Source organism: Pleurodeles waltl, chromosome 4_2 (genome assembly GCF_031143425.1).
Source record: "Pleurodeles waltl isolate 20211129_DDA chromosome 4_2, aPleWal1.hap1.20221129, whole genome shotgun sequence".
NCBI classification, from domain to species: Eukaryota; Metazoa; Chordata; class Amphibia; order Caudata; family Salamandridae; genus Pleurodeles; species Pleurodeles waltl.
In genome coordinates this window covers 334,701,957-334,723,359 of record NC_090443.1, presented here as the reverse complement: position 1 = coordinate 334,723,359, position 21,403 = coordinate 334,701,957, and the positions used below count along the sequence as shown (strand labels likewise).

General features: G+C 40.8%; 1 protein-coding gene across 1 annotated transcript; it reads left to right on the top strand.

Annotated features, from left to right (window-relative positions):
• The first annotated feature begins 1,829 nt into the window (after positions 1–1,829).
• On the top strand, positions 1,830–3,865 carry SSTR3 (somatostatin receptor 3). The gene has a single exon (XM_069233331.1). It carries the CDS (start codon positions 1,861–1,863, stop codon positions 3,064–3,066), a length of 1,206 nt encoding a protein of 401 aa, XP_069089432.1. The 5' UTR covers positions 1,830–1,860; the 3' UTR covers positions 3,067–3,865.
• The last annotated feature ends 17,538 nt before the right edge of the window (positions 3,866–21,403 follow it).

Below are 21,403 nucleotides of genomic sequence, written 5' to 3'. Positions count from 1 at the left end.
AGCAAAAGCTTTCTCATCGAAATCAAATATGCATTCTTAAAATTACAAATATGTACAGAAGCACAATTCACGAACCAATATAGAAACCATCCCAAGAAGGCATATAAAGAATTAGCGCAGTGCACACATTTTACCTCCAGGGTTTGTAAGGGGAATAACCAACATCAAATACCTTGACTGCTATGGTATTCTATGAGGATACATGTAACAAAATACCTGTCCGCTGGCTTCAGCACAGTGAAATAACAACCCATCTTTGTTACTCCTATGGGCTTTAATACAGGCTTTTCACAATAAATAGGTCCACTCTACTGCCTATGTTGCAACTTTTCAGAATAAACAGATCAGATCCCTAGCCCATGCCACACTTCTCAAAACCCCCATCAGGCCTATGGCTTATATAATTGGTCTGTCACCATAACCAACTTAGGCCTACTGACTGCACCTACACTTTCTAACAAGGTAACCATCAGGCACAGCGTGATAAAGCTACAAATATGTACAAAATTGCAGTTGGCAAAACAACGTACCATACCTAGTTAGAGAGCCTAACAAGAATTCTGACAAGGGGAATCTTCTACTCCCATGTTTTCTCAGAGAGGGTAATAAGGCCATAAATCTTGCCTAGTACAGTGATTTGTGGGATTCCATGGAACAAAGTGCCCGTGAACTTGCTTTAACACAGTGTAATAGGAATCCACCTTTAAAGGGCTATTAGCTTTATCATAAGCGTTTCACAATGAATAATTCATGCCTACTGCCTTCGTCTTACATTTTCATATTAAAGAGATGAGACCTGTTACAACTGGTTTGCCTTAACATTGCACAATGACCCAATCAAGCCTACTGTATCATCACTGGCTTGTCACCATCACCAACTCAGGCCCACTAAATTGTGCATAAGCTATCCCACTATGCAACCACCATACATTCATAAAAGTACAAAAAGATCCAAACTTATAGTTGGCAATACAATATGCAACCCTTCCTACAACGGTCTAAAAATTACTATCACAGGGAAAATCTTTTTAGCCCCAAGGTTTGCCAGAAGGGTCAACCAATACCAAAAGCCTTGACTATTACTGTAGTCCTGTTGTATTGATCATATGCTATCCCACAAGACAGTGCAATACAAACACTCTTTTTCAGTGGGAGCATACAACTTGTGCCCAATTAAATGCTGTTGTACTCAAGGTAATCAACCAGCAGGTGGAGCCAAAGACCCTCTGTCACTAGCACTTTTTAAAGCTCTTTATCTGTTGATTAAACAAGGTAACAACTGATGCTCTGTCATGTCAAACTAATAAAGTTTTAATGAAAAAAAAACATGTATTAAAACTCCTAAAACGTAGTTTTCTTCATTGTCAAAATAGTTATGACTGCACATTAAAAGAACTGTTCTGTGCTCAATTTATTACGATGGCATTGTTTTGCAAATAAAGTTTGTCTGGTAAAACATTTTTGAAAAAAAGCAAAACCACTAACTACACTTCATAGTAGATGTAACGCAATCTTAAGTTTACATTTGGAAAACATCACCAAAGGAGTAAGGAGAAAAAAATGTTGCCCCTCCTCAGCTTCAAGCAATTACATTTTTTTGATTATATACTTTTAGTTTATGAATCGTATTATGCAAATCTCTAATGCACTGTAACGTCTTGCACTTTCCTAGCCTAGCTATAGGCTTGCTCTTTCTCAAATGAGACTTCCAACGTAGAGTGCCTTTAACCATAACATCATATTTTTGCTTTCAGAATGATATGCCCGCTCTCAGTTTTTCCTCATTTTTATTTCCTTTCTTGCAGATTTCATGTTGATCAGACCAGGATTGCGTGTTGACAAGGAGGGGTCCTCGCTGGCATGAATCTCACCGCTTTGTGCCTCCCAACTCTGTTGGCTTATGACGATGGCGGGAACTCGTCCACTCTGGGAGAGCACACCATAACCAACTCCTCTGTGGTCGCCAGCCCTGCCACATATCTGCGCACCATTCTCATTCCGCTTGTCTACCTCGTGGTTTGTGTCGTGGGCCTTGGCGGAAACACTCTGGTCATCTATGTGGTCCTCCGATACTCGGTGACGGAATCAGTAACTAATGTCTACATTCTGAACTTGGCACTGGCCGATGAGTTGTTCATGCTTGGCTTGCCATTCTTGGCAGTGCAGAATGCTGTGTCCTACTGGCCCTTTGGTTCCCTAATGTGCAGACTGGTGATGACAGTCGATGGCATTAACCAGTTCACCAGCATCTTCTGTCTGACCGTCATGAGTGTTGACCGCTACCTGGCTGTGGTGCATCCAGTCAAGTCCTGCCGGTGGCGTCGGCCACAGGTGGCGAAGGTGGTGAACGCCAGCGTCTGGCTGCTGTCATTTCTGGTGGTGCTACCGGTGGTCATCTTCTCAGACGTGCCCCGAGGAATGAACACTTGCCACATCGAGTGGCCAGAACCTGCCTCTGTCTGGAGGGCCAGCTTTATCATTTACACCTCAGCTCTGGGCTTTTTCACACCGCTTCTGGTCATATGTCTCTGTTATTTCCTCATTATCCTCAAGTTGCGCTCCTCTGGCCGCAAGGTGCAAGTCGCGTCATCCAAGCGCAAGAAGTCAGAGCAGAAAGTAACCCGAATGGTGGTGATTGTGGTGCTTGTATTCGTCCTCTGCTGGTTGCCCTTTTATGTCCTCAACATTATCAACGTGGTGGACCCGTTGCCCAATGACCAGTCTCTCTTTGGGCTGTATTTCTTTGTGGTGGTCCTCTCCTATGCCAACAGTTGTGCCAACCCTGTCATCTATGGCTTCCTCTCCTACCGCTTCAAGCAGGCTTTCCGGCGAGTACTGTTGCGCTCCTCGCGCCGTGTGGAGAATGAAGAGGAGGCCACCTTCCCTCAGCAGGAGGGGAACGGGGTACGTGGGGAGGAGGCCAGTGAGGTGAGCAAAATCTCCCAGAATGGGAACGGAGCTGACATGTTGCCAGCTACCAGCACCGGGGAGGCCAAGCAAAAGCCCCTGCCTGAAGAGCTGGTCAGCCTGGAAAAGGCCAACATGCTGGAAATCAGTTACCTCTAAAAATAGGAGATGAAAGAGAATGTGTTAGCAGCAAGGCTTCACAAGATCAGCTGGCTAAAACAAGGACAAGGCTATCTCTATCCCTTTCACTAAAGCCTTTCAAAACAAAGGGTCCCATCCAGGGAAGGGGTAAGGCAGCCAGGAAACCTGAGGACAGCATGCTGACCCCATCCATGGAGGTGGTACCTGCGGTTGGAAACCGATCCACCGCCATATCTAGGAGACAGTGGTTGCTGCAGAGCATTGCTCGCAAACTCTGTGCACGTGAGAGGAGCAGACCCAGGACTGAGTGACCACAGAGACTGAATTCCCCTCTTACTACAGAAAATGGTGGCCCTTAAAGGGCCCCTTTGTGAAGGAACAGGCATCATATTAAATTACCCTAGACCACCTCTAACCCAAGGAAAGAGAATTCTCTCCAGAGCAGACCAACCCTCACCGGAAGAGGCGGAAATCACATATTGCTTAGCTGGAAGTTGTGCTTTTGTTTTATGCTCTACTAACAGCAGATCCTCAAAGGGTGACGTCACCAGAGTCCAAGAGCCAGTTTCAAAGCCGTACGTCAGCGTGGGTTTGCACTGTCACATACACAGGCGGTGTCATGGAAACACAAACATATAATTATTAATGGCAATGTTAAAATTTGAAGAGATGGTTGAGGTGAAACACATTTAACTGCACCTATTGCGAATACGAAGATATATTTGTATTACTTTGGGACTGCACACATACTTCTTAGTGTACCTCCAAATCCCCACACCCTTTAAATCCACACATTTCACTGCAGTTCTGAATCTCCCTTGTGGCTGGAGGGGGCGGGGACAGTTGTCCCTCATCCCATCGACAAACAGTAGGCGTTTCACACAGGAATGTAACCCCTCGCTTATTACTTTTACGTCATAACACTGGAAGTTCATTTCATCCCCTATTCCTCCCTCAGCCCAAAACATACTCCGTTTTTTTATTTTTTATTAAAGACACTAATTTTCTCAACAACTTAAAAACTGTCTGAATTGCTTTTTAATTAAAACTATTTTTGGCACGTACTGAGGTTTACTTTTACCCGCTCACAGCTATTTCCATTCCTTTTTTAATTGTCAATGCCAATTTCGTAATTCTCAAATAATTTTTTATTAATCTTTACACCCCATATAATTTGGCCACTTTTGAATTGAAGATACAGTTTTCATCTAAAAATCATTTCTGTAAGCTTTCATTCAACAGTCTCAACGGCTTCGCACACAATATCATGTTTATTATTTTTATTTAAAAATCGACTTTATTTTAAATCTAAATTAGGGATTTTTATAAAGATCAGCGCAAAGATGTTTTTTCAACAACAAAATATTTGGCCAATGATGCACTATTATTTTGCATGTGCACAATATTTTTATTTTTTATACCCCAATTGGAAATCCAGGAGAGCTTAATATTTTCATGTGGGTGTTAAAGTGATATTTTTGCGCATTTTAGCAACAGACAAAAAAGTCGTCATTTTCTACCAAAGGGACAACTGCTCAAAGTTCGAGAAGTTGAATGGTGTAAACAACCACCATCTGGAGCACAGACACTCCTAGCCTCCATCGGCTGAGAGCGTTACAGGCAAACGCCTGCCAGAGTTGCCAAACACAACCAGATCACAAACAAGTAGAATGCAGTGGCGGCCCCTCCTTTAGGGCGGAGGGGCCACGGCCCCCCACCCCATGTAGAGTGTCTGTCAGGCTGAACAAAGGTCAGCCTGACAGACACTCTTCATGCTCAGGCAGCCAGGAGCAGATATGCGCAATTTGCGCAGACTCCTGGCTGCCTGAGCTGAACTTTGCTGGGCTGAGGAGATCACAGCTCCTATGGGCGTGACCTCCTCGCCCCAGCAAAGGTGCCTCGAGGCCCTCCCCTGGGTGATGAGGAAAGCGTCACCAATAGACACTCTCCCTGGGCGCTTCAGTTTAAGCCCTGAAGCGCCCAGGGCGAGTGTCAATCAGTGACGCTTCGTCACAGAGTGGGGTGGGGTCAGCAGTCTCACTGACCCCATCCCACTCTGTGACGAGGCTGGGACTGCTGCCTTCCCTCAGCCAATGAGGGAAGGCAGCAGTCCCAACCCTCCTGGGACCTGGAGGCTAAAGGTAAGTGTGTGTGTGTATGTATGTGTGTTATGTTTTACATTGAATGTTTGGTGCGCGCGTGCATGTTTGAGTGTTATGAGTGTTGTTAATGGATGTGTGTGCGTGCGTGCGTGTGTGTGTGAAAGAATGAATGTGTGTGATCTTGTAAAATGAATGTTTGGTGCGTGCGTGCATGTTTGAATGGAATGAGTGTTGTTAATGGATGTGCGTGCATGAAAGAATGAATGTGATCTTGTAAAATGAATGTTTGGTGCGTGCGTGCATGTTTGAATGGAATGAGTGTTGTTAATGGATGAGCGTGCGTGCATGTCTGTGTGTGAAAGAATGAGTCTGTGTGTGTGTGTGTGTGTGCCCCGCCCGCCCCCCTCCCTCCCAAAGCTGCCGGCCGCCACTGGTAGAATGTCAGTCATTACTTCGCAGGCTGTGCTTTTACACTGCATAGTTTTACACCTGAAGTGCATCTACTTGCTAAACCAGCAATCCCTGAACCCTAAAAACTCCTTACCACCCCTAAACAATACTAACCAAGAACCCCAAAAACTCTGTGTTACCACACACATAACCCATCTCCCTACCATAAAAAACTATTTTTTACCCATATACACCACCCATCTATGAACACTAATGACTCCTTATTACCCTTATATACTACCTATCCATGAAAATAAAAAATTCCATACTACCCCTAAACACTACACATATTTAAACCCTAAAAACTCTCTACCCTATACACCGCATATATATACTGAGAGCACAATAAGGCGAGCCTACGTCTAGAAACCAAATACAAACACTACAGGAGTGGCCAAACACAAATGCAAGACTGAGGCATGACACCACTTGCCTTTGCCCTAAAGACCTACTTTACAAGAAACTGACGCACCAGCACCGATGCGTCAGATTTCTTGCGCTGCCTAATGATTCCTTAACAACTCCATAGATGCATTGTATTTACAATATAGAGCTCCATGGTTCACGTTTTCACAAATGCGTCAGAAATGTTGATGCATCTGTGGTGCTAAACTTACGCATTGCTGGACTAGTGTAAAACATAAATGACGCTACTCCAGCAATGCGTGGAAGGCTCTCATAGAAAAATGCAGGCGTTAAAATTTTGACACAGTGAAGTTACAGATTGATGCAGAGAAATGTAAATTTCACTGACAGTTCTGCATGACTTTTTGCCTGAGAATGCTTACCTTGCGTATATTATACCTAGCAAAAGTATAATGCGATGCAAGGTTTTACAAACTCACTCATTGGACCCAAAGCATCAGTTTGTAAATATGGAGCACTGTAAAGAACTGCTTAGCGTTGCCGCTGCATCAAAAAAAAAAAAAAAATGCAACAGTAGTGCAAGGAGCTTGTAAAGAAGCCTCTAACAGTTTAAAATAAGTTCAAGGAGTCACAAAACTCACAAATAATATGTTTAATCATAATATGCTGTTACATTTCCAAAAGGCTCAAGCTTATGCCTTTGGCCTGTCAAGTTCCTTCGTTTCGTGAACAAAAATGGCGCGGTATACTTTAGGTAACTGAAACTAATGCAACATCGCCCCCAAGGGGTAAAAGTGAATAAAACACATTCCAAGCTTAACTCATTGTAAAGCTTGTTTTTTGCACAGTAATTCACTTTTTTTCTAGTCAACAAAAATATTTAACCTAGAAAAACAAACTCACCAAATTAAAGAAGCAAAGGCATAACATTGCACTTTCTCTTCCTTTGATGTTTGCCTTATTTTTCTGTTAGTCTTGATTGTACCCTGCTTTTAATTTCCCAACTTTCCCTGAAATTTCTCTGTTATCATCTCCAAATGATTCTTTCCTCACTTATAATTTGTTCACCTCACACAGAATTCTTCCTCCCCTAAAATATTTGCAATCTTTGCATTCAGTTCCCTATCCTCTACAAAGCAATCTCTGCCCTTGACAATGATCCTTCTGTAATCATCTAGTCTCTGCTGGAATTGCATTACCCTCTCATTTTCAACACCCCAATACCACCATGCAATCCCATAGGTATCTCTTCCGTAATTCACCCAACTCACTTTTAATTTAATTTAATTTAATTTCCTCCCTCCTTCCTTCCGGCCCCTTTGCTTAGGCAATATGTCCTATCTATCTGGAGAACCTCTTAGAACTTAATGCACCGAAACTAACATCTCCCACACAAGACATACTGATCCAGCACACTTCTGAGTTCCGAACTACCAATTTCCAAAAGAATTGTAAGGAACCTTAAAACTGAAGCCTCGTGTGGTATGCAACTCTGTATCAATACTCCAATACTAAATAATCGTTCTCATATATCACATCCTATTCTCTATACCCGTCCTTCTGCACTTGTTCTGCAGTCCACTTTATCTTCTCTGCCCTTGTTCTGCAATTCCTCATCTTCTTTACAATTCACCCCTTCCCTTGCAATTTCCTGTTTCCTCTGCCACATACCCTCTCTTTTCTACCATGCCTTCATTCCCCTCCTATTTCCCCTCACTACTCTGCGATCATCCCACCTGCTCTACTGCGTCACAAGAAGGATCGGGCCAGCAAAGAAGCTACGACTCATTTCAGGGCTCCATGCTGGCAATATAGATCATACAATCAGGTATGGCTGCTTTTGTTGTTTTCTAACCGAGGCAGGTACCCTCTCTGCCACCAGGTCGCGCTGTAAGAACCAGAGAAGAATCTGCGCCATGTTTGTGACCTGAAAGTTTCAGACAAGGACATCTGCTCCTCCAGTCTCTTCATTTCCCCTTCCATACACATCGTCATCCCTCAAAATCCACTCTGTATTCTTCAGCTCACCTATCGCGCAATCACGGTCCTGCAATTTGCTGTTATATTCCTCTCCCCATAGCCACTTCTCCCACCCCAAAGGATGACATTTCCTCTTATTTAGTTTGATTTCTAATTCCCCCCCAAACACACACACATGCAAAATTGCTCTGCCGCCTATCGCATCGCCCACAACATAAATTACGTTTTCCGTTATTTTGTTTCGGTTGTTCCTAATAATAAAAACAGTATTTCATTATTGCACTGTTATGGTGAAATGCCGTTTTTTGCTGTCTTGACTACAATCAGTAATAAATACAAGGAGCAACAGATTAAGGGGCAAGAGGATGGAAAAGTTGAAAATAAGGAGGGAGAAGCTGAGAGGGGGAGCGAGAAGATCACGAGGATCATAGAAACAAGTTTTGCAACAACAACAAAAACCCACCAAGCGAAGTCAAAGACAACAAGGTCTGATTTTAATTTTGAGTACTGACAAAAACATTGAAAAAGATTGCTTCAGAGAAAACACAAAAAGTAAATTACTTTCTGTATATAATGCTTATACGAAATAAATAATTTCATGTGTGACGATTCTATGTACTTTTTAAATGTAAAATGTCCTTTATACATTACAATACTGGCAGCAACAGCTAATAAACAGCATGAGGGGAGAGAGCAGCAATTGTCTGGATGAAGACAAAGTCCACTCTAGATATATTTTAAAGCACTGCTAATAATAGGCCATCGGGGCAGCTGGTGCTGTCAAGCAACATCCAAAACCAGGGTGAATAGAAAGGCAGGAATAAAGAATGGAGGAGAGGTGAAAGAGGAGAGAGAAAGTGCGTGTATTAATATTACAGGGTGCTTGAACAGAGATAGTGGGCCTGCTGATTCACAAAGGTAAACGTAGACCTGAAGTCTAAGGGGTCAACTCACAAAAGTAAACAGACTTCACGTCAAAATTTACCTTTGTGAATTGGACCCATAGACTTCAGGTCTAAGTTTATCTCTGAGAAGTGAGCCCAGTTATTTTCTGAATTTTGCTCCTTACTAACTTTCCACCCGTTTAACAAATCTCTGGAAACTTTCCGGACCTATTCCTACTTATACATTGGCGGATGATGGAAAGTTTCATGGTGTTTGGTCAAGAAAAAGGCGGCCCCAAAACAAATTTGAACCCCAAGGCATTTTACATAGCCTTTTTGTATTGGATGGAGCACCAAAACAACAGTACAGATTAGAATGAAATTGCACAGTAACGTACTGTAGTAGATGATCCTTTTTCTTTCACATGGCAACTAATTTGTTTAGTGGTTGTTAAGTTATAGGGCAAAACAACCTCAGTGATATCTGTTGTCATGGTAGTACCACGGTACTACCATGCTAAATAGCAATGATATCACAAAAATATTCAATTATATTATATATAATACAGGACGGCTTTTGCAAGAGCCTTTCATTGTTTGAAAAAAAAAATAAGGGTAGATATGTTGGATAAGCCAAAATTAAAGGTTTGAGTGGAAAATATGGTAAAATGGACACCATCTCTGCAACTCCACTGTGTGCCACTTCATTGTATGCTATTCTACTGTATGCTACTCCAGTCTATGCCACTCCACTCTACACCACTATACTTTACCCCTCTCCACTCTTTGCCACTCGAGTGTATGCCACTCCACTGCATGCTACTCTACTCTATGGTATTACAGTGTACATCCACTTCACACTTGCCAACTTCACTGCACACCACTCCACTGTAAGTCTGCTCAACAACACTGTACACTAAATGAAAGTCTACATTCCTCCACTCCACCGTGCTATACTCCATTCTATAGCACTCTACTGTATAGCAATGTACTTCTGTCGATGGCAGTCTATAACACTCTAGTGTATGGCACTGTACGATACTCTCTTCACTGCATGACACTCTAAGTAACTCCCTCTATGCCACTTCACCACACTCTACTACACTCAGTTCTATGACAGACTACTCCACTCTACTCTACTGTACTCTATTACTCCACTGTACAGTACTCCATTTTATGCTATTCTTTGCCACTTAACTCTACTCCACTCAACTCTACCACACTGTACCGCATTCTACTCTACTCCACGTTACTTCACTCTGTAACAATATAATCCACTCTGTGGTACTCCACTGTACTCCACTCAATGACACTTTACAAGACTGTACAACATGTCAGGCTACTCCACTGTAAGACACATCCCTCCACTCTATGACACTTAACTCCACTTTATACTATGCCAGGCCACTCTAATCCACTCCATGCCAATTTGCTCTACAAAATAACACTAAATTTTAAAACAATTAACTCCACTCCGTCCTATGCAACTCCACTCAACTTCACTTCACTCCATTATACAATACTTTACCCCCTGAACAACACTGTTTGATACTCCACTCTACATTGTTCCACTCTGTGGTACTCTCCACCACTCTATGCAGCTCCTCTCTACAAAACTGTACATTCTACATCTCTCTACAAGAGTCTACTCCACTCTATCCCCATACACTACACTGTACAACTCTGTTCTTCACTCTATCCCAGGACACACCACTGTACAAGACACGACTTCAATCTACTCCACTTTTCTACACATTAAAACACAGCACTCCATTGTACTCTACGAGACCCCACCCAAATCATGGCACTACACTATGCAACTCCACTCTACTGCACTCAACGCTTTTGTATTCTAGGAGATGACACTCCAATGTATGACACTTTACTCCACTATACACTGCGCCACTCAACTCTACTCCAGTCCACTCTATGGCACTACAATCTACGACCCTACACTATATGACACTGTCATTCCGTGTACTGTCCGACACTCCATATAACTGCACTCAACTTGACGAAACAGGACTCTTTGATTTGAAACACATTTGTATTTAAAAAAATTGACACTCAATGAAAAACAATGGATAAAACTTAGTTATAGTTAGGAAGGCTTTATCTATTCTTTTTATACAAACCGAACTTAAATATCACAATCATTAGAAATTCTAAAGTAATCGTTATACCTCAAATTTTTAATGTATTCACCACATTTAAATTATTATAACTTTATTTCTCCTTTCCATACGAACCAAACTTAAAGTAAAGAAAAAATAAAAATTACAGTTAAAAGTTACAGGTTATAATTTATACAACACTGTCACATTATTGTAGATAGCACTTCTCCATACACACTCTTTTCAGTTTGCTAACCACACAACAACTATAAGTCGCCACTGGTATAGAAATAATAAAGATCCCCAACTTTATCTAAGTTTTAACCTTTTCAGTGAATATATATATTCAATGATTCCTGTGACTTCTAGTCTGTAATGGCATATATATATATATATATATATATATATATATATATACATATATATATAGCCAGAGGAAAGGAGGTGCATTTTATGTGGACTGAAGGAGCTGAAAAGGTTTTCAATCATTTAGAAATAGCTTTGCAGAGAATTATTAGGACTTAAAATCAAGCTGTAGGAGCGGAGGTACTATCCTTTTTAGGTGTCCGTCATACTGTAACTATTCTTTCCAACCATCCTAGTTCACAATCCCTGAAATTTACATGGGCACTTTCAGCACAATTAAGTTGGGCTCTTTTTTAAGTAATCATGATTGTGTAATACAATTTAGACCTGGGACTAGAAATGGTAAAGTTTATACTTTGTCATATTAAAGATATATGTAGCCAAGGATACCCCTCCTGTTCTGCATATGATCATTACTTCTGATAACATTACTGTAAATCTATCAGGGGATTGATTTTATCAGGATTTGTTAAATGCATTTAAAGCTTAAGATACAGATTGGATAAAACCTCAAGGAGGAACACTGATTGCTGGAAAAGGGTTGACTGATGAAAACTATGTATTGTTTGTAAGAGAAAGCTTTGAGCAGTAATATTAGCTATCCATCCAGGTGAAAGTAAAACAATTCAGTTGTTATAGTGACATATTTGGAGGCCAGCTGTCTAAAGATGCAAAAGAGTTTGTAGCCACATATGATGTATGTGCAAGAAATAGGAATTAGCACCAAGGGCCAATGTGATTGTTGCAACCATTACTCATACCTCAGACCCTTGACATACTGTTTCAATGGATTTTATAGTACAATTCCTAAAGTAAATGGGGGTGTTCACACAGTTTTAGTAGTGGTGGATCAATATTCCAAAATGGCACATTTTCCTCTTTCAAAGAGAATTTCTATTACCAAGATCTTGTGTCTCTTTTCTTTCAAAATGTGGTCTGACTTCATGACTACCCCCTTCAGTTGCTATTTCTTCTGATATGGGATCACAGCTTGTTTTTCATTTATGAAAAGCTCTATGCAGTCTTTTGGGTTCTGAGGTTTGACTGTGACCCCGCCACCATCCTCAGACCGATGGTCAGGCAGAAAGAATTAACTAACTGCCAGAACAATATCTGCGTTGGCAACTAGGATCTGACCTGGATGATTGGGTGGACTCTATCTGGCTGTTGAGATTGCTTATAACAATGGTTTTTATTCCTCATGTCGGTTTTTTCCTTTCTTCCGTTCACATGATTATCATTGACAAATGACTGAAAAAATTGACGTTCCACTACAAAATATCATTGTGATTCAGTTATTCTCTGATAAAATTCTAGAAATACAACAGAAAGCATAGCAAATCTAGAAACTGCAGAAAAGCAATATAAAAGATTAGCTAATAAATCCGGGAGTGCATATCCAATTACAAAGTGGGAGACCAGGTTTGGTTTCAGAAAAGCAGTATTACATTTCAACCTAGATATACATGTCCATACACAATTAAAAAGATTATTAACCCTGTGGCAATGAAGCTTGATCTTCCACCTAATCTGCAATTCTACACAGCTTTTCAATAACTTTGATAAAACCTGTCAGACTTCATAGGATAAATGGATTCCGATCACCTTTTCGAAGGAGCTCAGTAGAGGAGAAAAGGCAAGCTTCTGCAAAGTGGACCCAGTCAGGACCGCCAACGAGAAAACCGTAAGTCAAACAGAATAAAGAGGACACAGTACTGTGTGTGCAAGCTAGTCGTACAGAACTCTATTATTCTTCAGACTAGAGCATGGCATACCTTGGGCTTACTGTTTCCGATTGGTATCTGCCTTCAGAGATCTTCCTTGTTATTTGGAACTAGTCCCCTTTGAAATCTTCTGGGGTTTGTGAATCCTGCATCCCAAAGAAAGGAGTAATTTGACCACTTTCTTGTTTCCCCAGCGCTCCTGGGAAACTGGTGGTCATTTACAAGAACCACTGAATGTATACTTTAATGAATGAATCAAAGAGACTGAGTTTTCTGAGGGGAATTTAGCATTTTATAATTACCTTTTTTGTTTAGATTTAATCTTACATATCACCTTGACTAATCCTTGGGACTCCTGTAAAAATGGTGTTGTGTTTGGAGGTACTGATGCTTGTTGTTAATTCCACACAATTGTGGCAAACAGTGCTTCATCTCATGTTCTAAAACAAAAGCTTCTTTCTTGTTAGAAAGTTCACTGCGTGACCTCTTATCAAGGTTAGAAGTACATTATGGGATAAAACCCACTCAGGTGGCCTGTTTGCAGAATGCCAATAGATGATTTTGCATTCGGGTAAGGTCTGTCTGGTGGGTGAGCACATTACATGACATCACAGGCAATCCCTATCAGAAGACACCAGGTTCTAGTGTTCTTTTTTTCTCTCTTACCCTATTCCTATTACCCCCACCCATTTGTTCAAGTCTATCTATATATACAAATATGAAGGAATAGTCAGACAGGGTTGGGAGAGTGGTTTCTGATCTCTGAGATCCCATTTGTTCCAGGGGGGACCAACAGGGCAGGTACCAGGGTCAGGGTGTGGGTTCAGGGACTCAGTGACACCAGGCACAGCATGTAGTGCAAGGTTTGAAGCATGGCACCAGAGTTAGTGCGTGGTACCAAGAATGAAGGGTGCCTCAGGCAGGGATGTAGCCCCAGGGTCAGTGAATGAAAAGAGGGATATAGTATTGTGCCATGGCCCAGGCGTGTTACCAGCATCAGCGTGTTGCAGTACTCTGCCAATGTGTGTTCATTTCATGTAGGTGTGGGGGTGGTGGCAATAAAAGGTGGTTGAATATCTTTAAAAGAATGCAAGGTAAACATCGAACTGGCCCTTTAGCTTAGAGCTCTCCACACCACCATGAGATGCTACGCTGGAACAGGGTTCATGAATGTGACAAAATAAAGATATCAGTAAAGTGAAAACAAATAGTAATGTATTATATTATAGTAATGTATTGAATTAATATTACATTATGAGTATACTGTTAGAGGCCACAGGAATAGTACTAAAATAAAAATAATATTAAAACTAAGAGTGCTATTAATTATAGTAACAATAGAATGTAAACTTATAATACAAAAAGAACACAAACAATAAAAAAAATGCATCATATGTTACGAATAATACCAATATTAAGATTAAGATAAATATTAAAGATAAACCTGCCAGGGATATAAGACTCTTTATTAAATGTAAGTCTCTTTCTTTCTTCCTTGATTTGGTGATGTTATGTTATATCCGGTGCTGATAGCAGGAGTGGTGTGTTGTGGCCCATGCTTGGGCCACACCACTCGTGCTATCAGCACCCGGATACCCTCCTGGGTGGGTCATGTGCTCTACAGATAAGCATAATATAACATAACATAACTAAATCAAGAAAAAGAGAGACTTATTTTTAATATTATTTCTATTCTTAGTACTATTCTTCTGTCCTTTAGTAGTATCCTCACAATGTGGGGTCAAGAGTCAAAATGCCATATCTTCAGTTTTTTATGTAAGTCAAGAACTGAGGAGGCAGCTCGGATATGCAGAGGCAGGTCACTCCAGGCTTTGGAAGCGAGTTAGGAGAAGACACAGAAGGCACAACCACTGGATCTGGTTATGTGTATGCAGGGGATGTGTGTGAGTAGGAGTCCGGCTGAGTGGAGGTGCCTGGTAGGTTTGTGAAGTTAATGCAATTGTTAGCCAGTGCTGTACAAAGCTTTACATGTGTGCATAAGAAGTTTGAAGACTGCTCGTTTGAGGATGGGGAGCAGGTGGAGGTCTTTGAGGAGCAGGGTGATGTGGGTGGGTGTAGTCTGAGTTTGGCAGTAGAGTTATGTATGGTCTGGAGTCTTCTGCTAAGTTGTGCATTGATACAAATGTAGAGTGTGATAACAGATATGGCCATCAATTAAACCTGGTTCACCATTAGAAGCCTGCTCTGTGCTGCACTCTTAATTGGCTAGTATCTCCCCTATTCTTTCAATGCTCTGTAATCATTTATTTCTCACTACTATGGTACCCAAAGTCGGGAGAAAAGCCTCCTTGTTTAAAAAAGTACTATGCCACTTTCAGCGTGTGTACTGAGCAACTGTAGGGCTATTCCACTCAAGTTGTTCCTTGACAGACTAATAAAAATGGAGACAGATAAACATAGCTGGACTCTAGTCTGGTTGGCTTTACTTCCAGACCTGAGACTAAGTTATCTTTCCGAGTGACAAAAAGGCAGAGCAGCCTTAGTCCTGTTGTAACTAAGTGGTACATTTGATACAGTTTCACATCAAGGCTTAATTTCACAGCTCCCCTCCATCAGTATTGAAGGAGCATCTTGTTAAGATAACTCCAGCCACTTCATATTATGCCACAAGTCTTTAATAACAGGAAATGCATCCACCAGGAACATAACAGGCCCCTTGCCTCCAGCTTCTCCACCAACCGCCCTCAACAGAATTCCCGCATCCTTTCTATTCCAATCTCTGACCTCATCAGTAGATGAGGTCAGAGATCTCAAGCCACAACACATCTTCCCCCTCACAATAACTAACAAATTAACTATATCTTAACTTCTATTACAAATGAGATTCTGTGAACAAAATTAAAAAAAATGAAAATAGATAAAAACACATCTGAATAAACAGGATAACAATAAAAGATTATGTACAATATATGCAAATAACATTAATACAATTTTAAAGATTATCAGAACAATTGAATGCGCTTTTATACATTACGCAATCACATCAAATCTTCAATGTACAAAGTCTTTCAAATGTCTAGGAAATATTTTTTCCTAATTCTTCTTCTAATCTCTACACCATAATCAGGCTCACAATCATTCTGCTGTTTGCACATGTTCCCCAGACTCAACTCTCTATTTACACATTTGGCCAATCGTGAAATACTCCATACACCACCTCCATCTAGGGCCACAACATTCCTTTTGAATTGTACAATTTTCCTTGGTCCAATAAATTTAGATTCACCTTTTTGTGTCCACATAGGTTTCTTGACATAAACTAAATCACCCACATGCCAAACTCTTTGAAGAGCACTATGTCTGTCATCAAATACTTTCTTATACTTGGCTTAGTTTGCAATTACCTTGTTACTGATAGGCCCCAATGACCCCTCACACTTTCCTCCAGGCCACAACCATAATGGAGTTAATTTAGAGCCTGCCATTCTGCCTCTTAAAACTCTAAACAGAGACATACCCGTCACAGCATTTGTAGCATTCCTATGAGCCCACAGTTTATCTCTGAGGTCAGTCTTCAAAGGTAGTCTATTATCAAGAGCAGTCTGTACACTAGCTCTCACCAATTGATTCATCTTCTCACCCAGACCATTAGCTTGAGGAGAATATAGTGCGGTACGAAAATGAGAAATGGCCACGCTATTAAGGAAGTTCTTCATCTCTAATGAAGTGAATTGTACCCCATTATCTGTGATTATCACTTTAGGAATGCCCGCACATGCAAACACATCAGTCAAAAACTCTATAACAACCTTGGTGGTGATTGAACTTACACAACTGGCCGTGACCCACTTAGATGTATAATCTACCAAAACAATGACAAATCTTTAATTGGAAGGTAAAGCTTCAAATGGTCCAACCAGGTCCAGCCCCAATTTGTGCCAAGGCTCATCTGGGATAGAGAAAGGAGATAAAGGAGTAGTTCTCAGGTTTTTTGACTCATCATTATTCGCACATTGTATGCAATTATTTTTACAATTGCTTCCACCTCCCTATCCAAGCCAGGCCACCAGTAACATTCTCTAACACTTGCTTTAGTCAAATTCCTATCAAAATGTCCCTCATGAGCCAAATTGATCAACTTTTCCTATAATCCTGCTGGTGGGACAAGTCTATTACATCTATATAAATTACCCTCAACAATACTTAACTCATCTGTGACATTCCAAAATGCACTTGTACCTTCTGAACAACCACTTAAACTAGGCCAACCCTCTACCACATAATCAGAGACCAACTTACGAACAGCATCCTTCTCACATTCTAAATACCATTCATCTTTATCAATAGCCGATTCTTTGACCCACAATATCGGAACATGATCATCTAGGATGTGATCTGCCAAAGGCGACCTAGAAAGAAAATCAGCTGGAATATTCTTCTTCCCAGGTAAATACTCAACTTGAAAATTATACCCCATCAAGTTTTCCACCCAACGTTTGATACGCAGAGTTGTGTTATCCTCATTCCGATAAGCAAATATCTGAACCAAAGGTCTGTGATCACTTCTAAGTACAAATGGTAAGCCCCATAAATAGTACTTAAAATGATTTATAGCCCAGTAATAAGCCAAAGCCTCACGCTCTATGACAGAATAACGTTCTTCTGACCCCTTAAGCGAACGAGACGCAAAACTTACAACTCTTTCTTCACCATCCACAATTTGTGAGAGAACTGCACCAAGACCCTTCAAACTTGCATCAGTGGACAGCCCAGTTTTCCTTTTGGTGTCAAAATGACCCAAGGTAGGCATTTCCCCAATTTTGGCTTTCACAAAATTAAAGGATTCTTCACATTCTGAGGACCACTCAAAACTCACACCGTTTCTCAGCATAACTCTTAAAGGTTGCACTACACTCACAAAGTTCTTAATGAATTTTGAATAGTATTCAGCAAGACTTAAAACAATCGCAACTGATCCTTGTCAGAAGGTGTAGACATAGATGTAATTGACTTGGCCAATGCTAGCTTAGGTTTAATTCCATCACCAGAGATGGTATGACCCAAATATGAAACTGTTCCTACCCTGAATTTACATTTTTCTTTCTTCAGAGTCAACCCCTTTTCTTTTAACCTCCTCAATACTGCTCTCAGAGCTGTATCATTTGTTTCTTCGTCTTCACCATAGACAAGCATATCATCCTGGAAAAACAATACTGAATTAAGACCTTTGAGTACTCCCTTCATCACTCTTTGGAAACACGCAGCAGCCGAAGCTAGCCCAAATGGCATCCTAAAAACCTGAATGCTCCCAAAGGCGTGACAAAAGATGTAAGATGTCTTGAGTCTTCATGGAGTAAGATTTGATGATATGCTGCCGATAAATCCATTACACTAAATACTTTGGCATGAGATAGCATTGTCAGGGTTTCATTAATATTTGGTAGTGGTTGACGATCTACCTAGATACATTGGTTGAGACTCCTCAAATCCACACACATTCTCATCTTCGATCCGGTATCCTTAGAAACTAAAACAATGGAAGCCAACCATTCTGAGGCTTCAATTTCTTCAATAACTCCCAAACTCAATAACCTATTGAGTTCTTCTTGCAGTGGGCTTAACATCCAGTGAGGTGCTTTCCTTACTTTCTGCACTACTGGTTTAACACCAGATTTCAGAATGATCTTATATTTAAAATCCACTAGTAACCCCAGTTTATCATTGAATACTTCAGGAAATTAATTCACAATATTAGTATCGTCCCCAAAATGAGATACAGAAAGGACTTGATCAGGTGAGTCCAGATTGAGAATAATACCTAAATCCCTTTGATGTCTCCAACCCAACAAATTGTTTCCTCGTTAGGCTACATAAACCTTCCCCACTGTTTCTCGCCCTTTAAGTCTTATAGTCATGAGAGAATATCCAAATAAGTCAATCTTCTGTCCCCATAACCTACGGGCTCAATGTCAGGGGTGATACTTCAACTTTGGCACTTCCAAAAATTGTCTCCCAGTTCTATCACCAATCAAAGTGAAAGGAGATCCTGAATCCGCAAGAACAGGAACAATTTTCCCATCAACCTCAATGTCATATTTCGGCATGACTAATTTTGTGGAGTTATCTCCTATAATATGCTGGTTACCAGGGCAACTCACGTTTAATATCATCTGTTGACTCATCTGTGTTTCATCCACCATGTTTATTTTATTACCTTTGCAAACTTTTGCTAAATGTCATTTCTTGCCACAATTCCTACAGTTAACATTTCTGGCAAAACACTTTGGATTGTTTAAAATATGCCCAGGACTACCACATTTGTAACACTTAATTCTGGAGTACTTAGGCAATCATTACTCACTCTTATCCGCCCTGACACTTTTTGTACAATATCCTCTTCATGTATAGAGTTGGACGTAGTTTCCTTTGAGGGCATAGGAAGGGCATGAAAATTAGAAGGGGTGTCCTTCATCTCCTTGGCCCAAAAAGTAGCATGCTCCATACTTTCCACAATGATAATAGTTTCATGTAAAGAGGGATTTTTTGCCAACAACTTTTCTTGCACTCTCGGATTGTAGGTACACCGCACCAGTTGATCCCTGATGAGAGAGTCAGTTAAATCAGCAAATTCACAAGTTTGTGCCAAGGTTTTGAGAGACACAATATAATTTCCAACCCTTTCATCTTTAGCTTGAGACCTCATGAAGAATTTGTGCCTTTCCATGACAATGTTTATTCGAGTTCCAAAATGTTTTTTAATCATCAAGATGGACATTTCATAAACATCTCTGGGGTCACCACCAGCAGTGCCAATTGCAATTAGGTCAAGACTGTCATATATGTTCCTTCCTTCAATGCCTAAATTATGTAAAAGAATTCCTTGTTTCCTCGTAGGTGAACATTTTTCCCTACCAATTCCAATCAAATAAGACTCAAACAGATTAATCCATTTCTTCGAAGGTAAAATCGGTTCACCTCGCTCAATAAAAATTGTGGTGGTTGAGATAAATTAAGGGGAGCTACGTGCAACATATTGCAATATTTATAATGCAATACCCCAAAATAATCAATTAAATTAATAACTCCGCCCTAATTAATTTTGAGGTGACAAAGGCAATAAATAAAAAATCATATAACAACTTCCTTTTGTACAACAGGAAATGGAGTCAGCATTCCAGCCTCCAATAATGATTGAACTTGAAAATGTCCGTCCTTTAAATTGTGTGACAGGAAATAAAGTCAGCGCTCTAGACTTTCCCTTGGGGAGAGGAACCACTTGAACAAAAAAACAGGAACTGATTCGGCGTTCTGTTTTTTTTCCATGAAAATAGGAAACTCTTTAATTAAGGCAGGAACTGACTACACGGAGTCAGCGCCTGGGTGGATCCAACAATCAACCTAAATCCAAAGCTCCAAGACTTGCGGTGAGGCCACACCATACACACCGACATTAGGAGCAGAAAAGGCGCTCAAAGTATCAGCAGACCTTCAAGAGCGAGACAGCGCTCGAGGTAAATGTTGCACGTAGCCAAATTCAAATGACAAGCTCAGTTAGGCGCGCGCTTTCATCCATGAAATGTCCACAATTTCTCAAAATTGCTGGAACACTATTCTATAACTCATGTTTCACGAGATGCCAACAGGTACTTAGCGTCGCATAACATACATAGCGCCCCACCAGATTAAAAACAGAGACATCGCTGAATGTCTTAAAAGCCGATAGCACGCTGCAGTTCAATAAACTGGTGAATGCTTCCGACTCGTCGCCACTTGTTAAGATGACTCCAGCCACTTCATATTATGCCACAAGTCTTTAATAACAGGAAATGCATCCATCAGGAACATAACAGGCCCCTTGCCTCCAGCTTCTCCACCAACTGCCCGCAACAGAATTCCTGCATCCTTTCTATTCCAATCTCTCACCTCATCTGTAGATGATGTCAGAGATCTCAAGCCACAACACATCTCTTAACAGGTTTACCTAAATTTTGGTCTATCACGTCCAAGTTAATCCACTGGCTTTCAAATCAATCAAGCTTGAAGCTCCTTCTTCATGGTGTTCCATAGACATTTTGTCTGAGCCTCATGCTTTTTAGTACACTGACGGCTTTGGTTATCTTTTCATTTTGGGTTCACACTAATGTTCCATGCTGACAACCCACAGATTGTGGTACTGGGGCTCTACTCCTGCACATTTACAATATTGTGTGAAAAATCACTTCCTCACATTAAACAGCAATAGGATGCAGGTACGGCTCTTTCTCTTTGACTGGTTTGATTCATGACTTGATTACCTGACAAGCTCCCCACACCCAATCCAGTGGATTCTGATGTAATGTAGGATTTCTCTTTGATTCTTTTCTTTCTTTTCCTTAGCAAATTAATAAGGAGGTTTCCTCTGCTTTGTT

Bases quoted from the DNA above. Each gene is read 5' to 3' on its own strand.
- SSTR3 (XM_069233331.1), top strand. From the start codon at position 1,861: ATGAATCTCACCGCTTTGTGCCTCCCAACTCTGTTGGCTTATGACGAT.